Source organism: Silene latifolia, chromosome 8, assembly GCF_048544455.1.
Source record: "Silene latifolia isolate original U9 population chromosome 8, ASM4854445v1, whole genome shotgun sequence".
NCBI classification, from domain to species: domain Eukaryota; kingdom Viridiplantae; phylum Streptophyta; class Magnoliopsida; order Caryophyllales; family Caryophyllaceae; genus Silene; species Silene latifolia.
This window is the reverse complement of record NC_133533.1, coordinates 100,520,432-100,530,844: the sequence shown is the minus strand read 5'-3', so window position 1 is coordinate 100,530,844 and position 10,413 is coordinate 100,520,432. Positions and strand designations below refer to the sequence as shown.

Below are 10,413 nucleotides of genomic sequence, written 5' to 3'. Positions count from 1 at the left end.
GGAAGAAACCCCTTCTTGGAGTTAGTCATGCTGAATCTCTCTAGTATCTTGTCTATATAAGACTCCTGACTGAGAGATAACATCCGACGTGATCTATCTCGATAGATACGGATGCCCAAAATTCTTTGTGCCTCACCCAGATCTTTCATCTGGAAATGGTTCTTCAACCATACTTTTACCGAAGTTAAGAGAGGTATGTCATTCCCAATCAGTAGTATGTCGTCAACATACAATATTAGGAAGACAATCTTGCTCCCACTCGACTTGATATAAAGACATGGTTCCTCGACTGATCGAGTAAATCCATTTTCTTTTATCACTTGGTCGAAGCGATGATTCCAACTCCGAGATGCTTGCTTAAGTCCGTAAATGAAACGCTTAAGCTTGCACACTTTCTTAGGATGTTCTGGATCGATGAAACCTTCGGGTTGTACCATGTACAACTCTTCCTCCAAAAAGCCGTTTAAGAAGGCGGTTTTCACATCCATCTGCCAAATTTCATAGTCATGAAAAGCGGCAATCGCTAAGATAATCCGAATGGAACGCAGCATGACTACGGGTGCAAAAATTTCATCGTAATGCAAACCTGGAACTTGGGTGAAACCTTTAGCAACTAGTCGTGCTTTATAGATATCTTGTTGACCTTCTACAGAATGCTTTATCTTGTAAAGCCATTTGCATTGAAGGGGACGAACCTTAGCAGGTAAGTCAACAAGATCCCATACGTTGTTCTCATACATGGAGTCCATCTCGGATTGCATGGCCTCAAGCCATAGCTTTGAGTCGGAACTGGTCATGGCACCTTTATAGGTTGCGGGTTCACTACTCGTTAAGAGTAGAATGTCATCTATGTCATGTTCCTCGACCATACCAATGTATCTGTCTGGAGGAATAGAGACTCTTCCCGACCTCCTAGGTTCCTCAGGAATATTAACCGCAGCCGGGATTGAAGGAACTGGTTCCTCCAATGGTTGCTCGGTACTTGATTCTTGAATCTCCGACACTTCGAAGGTTCTATCACTCTTTGCATTCTCGAGAAATTCCTTCTCTAAGAATGTCGCACTAGCCGCAACAAAAACACGTTGTTCGGTTGGCGAATAAAAGTAATGACCAAGCGTTCCTTTAGGATAACCTATAAAGTATGTCTTGACCGATCGCGGGCCGAGCTTATCCTCGTGTCTCCATTTGACATAAGCCTCGCAGCCCCAAACCCGTATAAAGGACAAGTTAGGGACCGTTCCCTTCCATAGTTCATATGGAGTCTTGTCAACATGACTTTAGACGGACTTGATTAAGTATTAGAGCAAATGACGAAAGAGCATAACCCCACAATGAGTCAAGCAACACGGTGTGACTCATCATGGATCGAACCATATCAAGTAGTGTTCGATTTCTCCGTTCGGACACACCATTCAACCGAGGTGTTCCAGGTGGAGTTAAGCGTAGGGCAATCCCACAATCCTTAAGGTGTTGATCAAACTCGTGAGAAAGATACTCGCCACCACGATCGAACGTAGTGTTTTAATCTTTCTACCCGAGGGTTACTGTACCCGATTCTGGTATTCCTTGAATTTCTCAAAGGATTCACTTTTGTGCTTCATTAAGTAGACATAACCATATCTACTTAAATCGTCCGTGAAAGTGATGAAATACCTATAGCCTTCTCGTGCGGTGATTGACATAGGTCCACACACATCCGTATGTATGAGTCCTAATAGGTCAGCAGCGCGCATTCCAACACCTTTGAAGGAAATTCGAGTCATCTTACCGATGAGACATGATTCACACGTGCCAAATGATTGAAAATCAAAGGCCGAGATAGCTCCATTCTTTATGAGCTGTTTTACGCATTTCTCATTAATGTGTCCCATGCGGCAGTGCCATAGATACGTTTGATCTTTGTCACCAACCTTTAACTTTTTATTCATTACGTGCAATATTTCGGTGGTCTGATCTAAAACATAAATTCCGTTCATGGAGACTGCCTTGCCATAAATCATATCGTGTAATGAGAAAATGCAACTATTATTCTCTATTACAAATGAAAAACCAAGTTTGTCAAGTGCAGAAACTGAAATAATGTTTTTAGAAAGACTGGGTACATAATAGCAGTTATATAAAAATAACTCAAATCCGCTAGGAAGCCCCTCGAGACGGCAGCCACTCGTGCTCCATTCCCGACACGCAGGTCCACCTCACCCTTTACGAGGGGTTCGATGTTTCGGAGCCCCTGCACATGATTACACAGATGAGAACCACAACCAGTATCTAGTACCCAAGTTCCGTAACTTGCGTGGTTAATCTCAATCAAATGAATAAAAGTAGAAGAATAAGAAGACATACCAACAGGTTTGACGCGACCTGCTTTTATGTCCTCATGATAGACATGACATGTACGCCTCCAATGCCCAGTCTTGTGGCAATGATGGCATTCCATGTTATCATTCTTGCTCTTTGTCGCGCCTGATGAGTTGCTTGACTCACCAGGCCCACTCTTACCTGATCCCGACTTCTTAAACTTCGGTTTGCCTACCGTTAGGTTTGCCTGAGCTTTGCCCTTACCCTTGCCCTTGTTTGACACAACGAGAACATCCTGTTTCATGTTCCCACTGAACTTCATATCCTTCTCGGTCTGTACGAGTAGGGAGTGTAGTTCATGGGGACTTTTCTTCAAATAATTCATATAGTAATTCGCTCTAAAGAGCGCAAAACCATCGTGGAGTGAATGAAGCATGCGGTCAATCACGATATTCTCGCTGATTTTACAATCAAGCGTCTCCAGTTGCTCGACATTCTCAATCATGCTGAGAATGTGTGGGCTAACCGGTTGGCCCTTCTGGAGTCTCGCATCAAAGAAGCGAGTGGTATGCTCATAGGTCACGATTCTCGGTGCTTTCGAGAATTCCTTAGTGAGCGTGGTGAAAATCTTATTTGCACCTTGGGCTATGAAGCGTTTCTGCAAATTGGGTTCCATTGCAAAAATGAGTACGTTCTTTATCGCACCCGCTTCCATACAGAAATCGTTAAACTTGGCGATCTCGTTAGCTCTAGCCGTGGGACCTGGGTTTGACGGGATAGGCTCTATTAGGTATTTGAGCTTCCCGTCAGTAGCGGCAGCATTCCGTAATGCCGCCTCCCAGTCCGCGAAGTTTGATCCATCATTCTTCAGTCGAGTAGACTGATTCATCTGATTCATAAAGATCCGAAGCCAGGACTCACGGTCCAATATGGCACTTGGCATTGGGTCGTTAGTAGGACCAGCCATTTCGTTATAAGCAGTTTAAATGTTCGTGGTCTACACTGAAAAAGAAAGGAAAACAAAAACGAAATAAGCAACTCATCGAGGTGATTTAAGTCTATTTTAAAATTCGTTTTAATCGTGTAGACTCATTGCACTTGCATAATTGATCTCCCTCAAGAATAATACAAGTTATCCCAAGACTCAATTTCCGTAAATTGATAAGCCAACTGTTTAGCTAGTTCTTCCGTAAGAACTCTTGGTCCATAGATTTCCGTAAATCCTATCTATAGTCCACCATAATCACAGGATCGTACGAGTGACCATAGTGTTGAGATAAAATAGGTCAATCAGTTCCAACTTACCCGACGTAGAAGGGGTCATATTATGCCTACCGACGAAGAAGGGACTCATTGGAGTTTGACCTATAAAGACTATTCTCAATTTTGGTTTATACGAGGAAGATCCCATCAACTTAGTTTAAATTCATTTTAAGTGAACGAATAACTAGCAATACGTGAATGAATTAACTTAGGTGATGGCTTATATAAAACGAGTGATATCTGTATATCAATGAAAACTAACGCGTGACCTCTATATGAGTCAGTTTTCATGCAATAATTAGGTGGTTTGGTTTTAGGCGGAAAATGATGCATATTATCGTTACGAAAATTAAATAAAAGAATGCAATACGTAAATAAAATTCCTAGTGTGGCCTATCCTAATAAAAAGAACATAAAAGAACTTTGGAATCCACCTTTGGACCCGGAAAGCTTGTCTTGATGTTCCATCTTGATCCATGTAGCGGGAGTGAGCATCCGATTCTCCATCTCTGGTCTTCTCAAAAATTACAATTTAAAATTTACCAAATATAAACCTATTTACATTCTAAATAAAAACTGTAATTACAATTGAAAAATCCAAAACGGAGATACGAGATCTCAAAATACAACCAAGACCGTGTTCCATCATTACGGTAACACGTTCTACTAAGGCCACACTAAGTTACAACCGATTGTAAAATAAATAAATACGTAATTAAAAACATTCAAGGCATTCAACAATAACGATAAATAAAATGCATCAACTAAAACAAATTTATTCGTGGCATAATTCCGTAATTATGTTAAATTTATCCAAACCACCCTTTAATGATTAAAATTATGTGACAAAACCGCTTTAATCAACTTAATTTTAATCTATTACAATCCGTTATTTTAAATATGCTTTAAAATAACTATATGGTACGTGAGTGAACCGTTTCACTATCAAGCGAGTGTACAATATCCGTATAAAGTACATTTTATGGCCAAAATAAAATTTAAAACAAAAGAAATAAGTTTTAACGCTGCCAAGGACGAAATCCCTTGATCCAGGGACAAAAGTTCTCGATCGAGCAGTGGGGGGTTTTAAAACAGGTCGATCGAGTTAAACAAGTACTCGATCGAGACAAAATAGTTCTGAAAACTTAAAACCCTCGTGAAAACAGATTTGTCGAAACAAAACCATTTCAAAAATGATCTAATTCGTGTAAAATTAAATCAACAAATTGCAAAACTTTGACATATTGCTATAATGATCGAGTAAAATAACAATATGCATCAACAAAAACGAAAACAAAATCAGTCGATTGAGACTGATTAGCCGAGAGCAAGCAAGACACGGTTTTCAATGCTAAAAAAAATTGAAGCAGCCGTGTATAGCAATCGGCAGCACGGTTTTCAAGGCATAAAAAAAATAAACAGCCGTGTAAAAACAACTTCAGCCGCACGGTTTTTTATGCAAAAAAACAAAATCGTTTCAAATCGATTTATGAAAAATCACAATGAAAATTTACGTGGCCTCGCTCTGATACCACTTGTAGGGAAATATCCGTAAAATTCCCTTAAATTTTAAGGATTATAACACAAATTTACATGTGAATTATAGTCATAAAACAAAATACAAGAGAAACGATAAAGGAAAAGAATCAACCTCGGGTCCTAGTGCAATTCGGCAAAATGAACAGAAATCAACGTAGATTTCCTCCTAATTGTTGCACCCAAGACCGTGTGAGACTATGCCCTTTGTGCTAGAAAGTATTCTCTAATTGCCTTGCAATATTGAGAGAATTGTTGTAAGTTTTGCTAGATGTGAGATCTAGGTTTTTCAGAGAAAAATGCTCCTCAAAACCCTAATTTTTGTTGCAAAATGAATGCTTAGGTCAAAAGGAGAGGGAGCCTCTCCTTTTGTTTGCCTCGGTCCGCGGGTCTCAAGAGGAGGGAGTGGGCTTTCCACTTTCTCCTCATTTAACTCGTGATCCGACTCGTAATTGCTAAAATGTATATGACACGGTTTTATTATAAATTGTCATCGGTTATCGGTTATTAAAACATCGACTAATAACACGGATTAGTCGAAATATTAATACATGTCCGACAAAGACAATATTGTATAATTAATTCAATATACATCAATTAAATATAATCATCTATATTTAATTTATGAATTAACTGCTTAATTCGCATTAGCCATTATTATTTAATCCGTATTAAATAATTATCTCAACATCGCGTTTGACTAATTATTAGTCAATAATAACTCCGACTAACTGCTTAGTCAAATTAGGCATCAACATGACTGTATTTTCATACTGTCACATCTCTCAAACGTATCCTATAGGTGTGACTTTTAGGGACCAGTTGATCACCGCCATCTGTATGACAATAACGTCAAACTTATCTAGCAAGCCAACCGTTATTGATAAACGTGGACCAACTGATAATAATACAAAAGTATACCCTTTGATCCTTTTAGAGATTTATAAGTCCTTGCACTAACTGTAGAGGACACCAGCCCCAACAAGCTCCCACTTGTCCGTGCAAGTGTACGTGCAATGACGTTATCCGCACTCACTGGAGGACACAAGCTCCAACAACTAGGTCCGGCATCAGCAGAAGACATGACAACGAATATTTAACAGGAAAAAAGATTGAAGAATTTGTTTGATTACCTTGGAAGGAAATGTTACACCGAGTAACGCTTCAAGAAATTAGATAGAGAAAGGAACTCTGCGAAAGAAAAACTAAGCAAGAGGAAATTTTTGAGGAAATGAAATTTGGAAGGCCAAAATGAGGGGGTAACTGCCCTATTTATAGAGCAAAACCCACTCAATCCGACCAATCAGAGCAAAGCCCATGAGGCGTCAACCAATCAACGCCGAGCCACGTGTCAAGCATGCAGCCATGAAATGTCAATCGACAAACAGTTACAAAACTTCTTCAACACGCTCCTTGACAGAATGACAATCGACGTATCTTCTTCAAAACAATCCTTGGTATCTACTTGCCAAACGGCCAGCTGTTCAACCGATCTTGGCAGCACCGGCTGGGGGCAATCAAAAGCACACGACACTCACAACCTCGGTCTCGGCCAGCGCCATCTTCTTTTCCACATTTGATGCCCTTTACACATCCATGTGAAGGGGGATACTGATGCGGCCTAAGCGAGAACCAAGCCGAGGAAGAAGAAGCGGGCGAGAAATTTTTACTTGCGCAGAATACGCTCAACACTCATCGAAGGTCCATACCACGGCATAGACTACGCTGGGGCAAATTGATGGGGCATATTCTCGCACCCGCCGACCGAGTCAACATATTGAGCAAGGTCAAAGATATCCACACAAGTCAACGTATCGGACGACTGGCCGTGCAGCCTATCGGCTGTCACTGGGTCCCTGCTAGGACACAACTAGCCACCGGGATACATCTCCGCGTACTCATATCCAAGACCCCTCGGCCGGCCTGCCATGGGTCCATCGGCCGAGGGTAGAACGGTCTTTCCACCTGCTAGCCACTTGGCCACTACGTGACAAAAGGTGAAAGTCTATAAATACTCCTCTTCTCTCAACGAGAAAAGGATCCGAAAATATAACCTAAACTCACTATTAATCTGGTATAAACTCCCTTATCTCTCTACAATATACTTTGCCAAGTATCACACAACTTAATCCCTTTAAGTTTACTTGACTTGAGCGTTTGCGTCGGAGTGAGTACGCTCGGTACCAAGCCGAGCCCCCAGTTTGTTCATTGTTTCAGGAGAGGCCGAAAGGAAGAGTCAAGCAAAGTCATCATTCTACAAGCTTACGTGGTAACAATACTGCTCCGTAATCACACCCGGAACAGAAGTTTTTAGTTAATTTTTCGATTTTTTTAGTGTACATTAATGTTCATAAATTTTACAACAAAACTCAAAAGTTTATAAAGCTCATAAATTATATCATCACTTGTACTACAACTGGTAATATAGTCTATAAACCAACCGCTCAATTATAAGGACTTTCTTTTTCATAAACGTAATTATTTGTAAGCAAGTGGTAAATTAGCATATACGAAGTAAGAATAATTGGAGATTAAATTAGATGCGTGGTACAAATGGATCTACTTGAATTAGTGCAAGTTACCAACAAAAGCATTTTGGCATCTTGGCATTTTGGCATCTTCATCTCTCGATTCCTAGCATCTCCTTTCCCTTCCAACTTGTCACCCAAACATTTTCTCTCATATTTTCCCCTTTATATATATTCTCCATTTTCTTTAATTTCACAAATCATATAAAATACACAAATTATCAAAACTACAACAACAACAAAAAACCACTAAAATGAATGGCCTAGATTCTCCCTTGGAGGCCTTAGCCTTAACCCCAGTTAATCTCAACCCTTTATTCGCCGTCGTCTTTAACAACATATGGGCATTCCTCGCTGTCGTCACCTCCGCCGTGATCACCATTTGGCACTTACGTCCCTCTGTCGCAAAGACGGTTTTAACCCAACATGTTACTGAAATCTTGCATGAGACGGTCTTACAACAATCGTTGATAAGCAATGTAATAAACGAAGAAGTTGACGAGGAGGAGGAAGAGGAAGAAGAAAATGTTGTGTTGACACGTGGAAATAGTAAAAAGTTTTTTACTGTTTTCTATGAGGAGGGTGACAATGAGGAGGGTTATAATTGTGGTGATGACGTGGACTGCGGAGATGTAGAAGAAGAGGAGGTGGTGATCATGAAATGGGAGACGGAGACGGAATTGACGGAATTAACGGTGGAGAATGAGATGAGAGGAGGAGAGTTAGGGTGGTATGAATTTCAAGATAGAATGGTGATTGATGGGAGTGTAGTTAGGTTATGGGATGGATGTGGTAAACGTAAATGTTCTTCTCCTAAGGGTGTTACTCTACCTTTCCGCGGTTATTACAGATGTACGAGCTTATAGAACAGAACTATTTTATCGCTTCATTTTTTCAGTTAGCCTAATATATGTTCCATTATTTTGGCATTATAAATAGTCCAGAATGTGAGAGGGTGGTATGGAAATTCGGTGGAGATTGGTCGATAAAATTAGGTACTTTGAATTCTCCGTGATGGATTAGGTAGTGTTATTGTTAGTACTCGTAGTAAGAGTACTACCAAGTAATTGTACATACATTGAATTGCTAGAATTATTGCGTAGTTGTTGTTACGTTTTGGACTTAAGATGGTTGTTATTGTTGTTCATGAAAATGACAAAAATGAATGACATTTGCAAGTTTGTTCAAGAATTATTAGTTACATTTACATAGGAATTTGTAATAAGAATGGACTCATTTCAATATAGCGTGAGGTTGTAACCCCATTAATGCAAAAAATCAACTAATAATATAAGTGATCATATACCTCTTTGTCCGGATCATCTGTTTGCCTTTTTTTATTTTTTATAAAAAATATTTTAATCAAAGACAAATAAATAATTGGGTCGTAATTGGATTAAAATGAAGTTTAACTTCATTTGTAATATTGTGATAAGTTTGTCACTTGCTTCTATGGCCGGGACTGCTTGGGGACTCATCTACAAGTAATAACAACGCTGGTGATTCGCCTATCTGCGATGTGATGATGCGTTTGAGATAATGTAGGGTTGCATTGTGGTGTTGGGTAGTATCTACTATCTACCAGAGTTCATCCGCGTTGCCCCCGAGCACCCATTAGGGCGTTTCACCCCTGGACCTGACTCGCTGACTAGTCAGCGAAAACCCCGTTATATTCGTTTGAAGAAGCGACTAACAGATTCAAGAATAAACCAACATAAAACTTACTCCTCCATCACAAAAACTTCTTCATACAAATAGCCAAATAGGTTATTCAATTACTCATCATGATTATAAAACAAAAATAGATAATTCACCAAAAATAAATAGATTATTCATTATTTTTGTTCATAAAATCTGTGGAATAAATTACAAAATGCATATTTTTAGGAGAGACGGTCTCTAATAATTGTGTTTTATTATTTTTTTATTACATTGATTAGCTCCTCCCTCATACAGTCCATCAATAGTTGTACAAACTTTATGCTACTTCAGTTTTAACTACATCCACCAATAGTCGACTATCTTTGCCGAATTCCTCATCGACATTGGCAGATCCTCTTAAAGCATATAGAGGGCACAGAATATGCTCTTGTACTATCTGTCTTATTTTATTTTCTCACCTTTTAAACCAATTACATAAATAAATGAGTACAGAATAAATCTCATGAAATGTTATTAGGATAAAAACATTGTAAATTTCATGATTTTCTTACTACTATGTAATTGATGGTCGAGTTAGGAGAGAGCTAGCAGGGATGTTTAGTCACGGCGGCATTTGTCCCATCAAGATAAGGAATATGATAAAAAAAAAGAATAAATAAATAAATAAATTGTTAATCGAACACCGGAGCAAAAAGTTAGGACCTTCAAAGTTACCACTACCGTATAAAGTATAAACTGATACCGTTTATAGTTTGAGAAATTGTCGGGGAGAGAGATGAAAGGCAATAATAAAGGTTTTTTTTTTTTTTGTCTAACAAAGTGCACACTTAGTCGTAATACAATAGAGGGGAGGGGGGATTCGAACCTGCCCAACCTGGGAATCTGGGACCTATTCTCAATGATAACTCCGTCTTTACCACTAGACTAAGACATCTTCGCCTCTTCGGTATAATAAAGGTTTCTTTCAAAAACATCTACTATGAGTCTGAGTAAAACAGAAACGAGATATAGAAGCATGAAATGGTCGAATTCTGCACTTCAACTGAATGGAATGTGATTGCCATGGAAATGTAGAAACCTCAAAAGACAAAATACTAAACCCCACTGATCTTGTAACATGACAATG

General features: G+C 39.3%; 1 protein-coding gene across 1 annotated transcript; it reads left to right on the top strand.

Moving 5' to 3' along the window:
* The first annotated feature begins 7,523 nt into the window (after window positions 1-7,523).
* On the top strand, window positions 7,524-8,793 carry LOC141597127 (uncharacterized). Its single transcript, XM_074417478.1, has one exon. It carries the CDS (start codon window positions 7,880-7,882, stop codon window positions 8,489-8,491), a length of 612 nt encoding a protein of 203 aa, XP_074273579.1. The 5' UTR covers window positions 7,524-7,879; the 3' UTR covers window positions 8,492-8,793.
* Window positions 8,794-10,413: the final 1,620 nt, after the last annotated feature.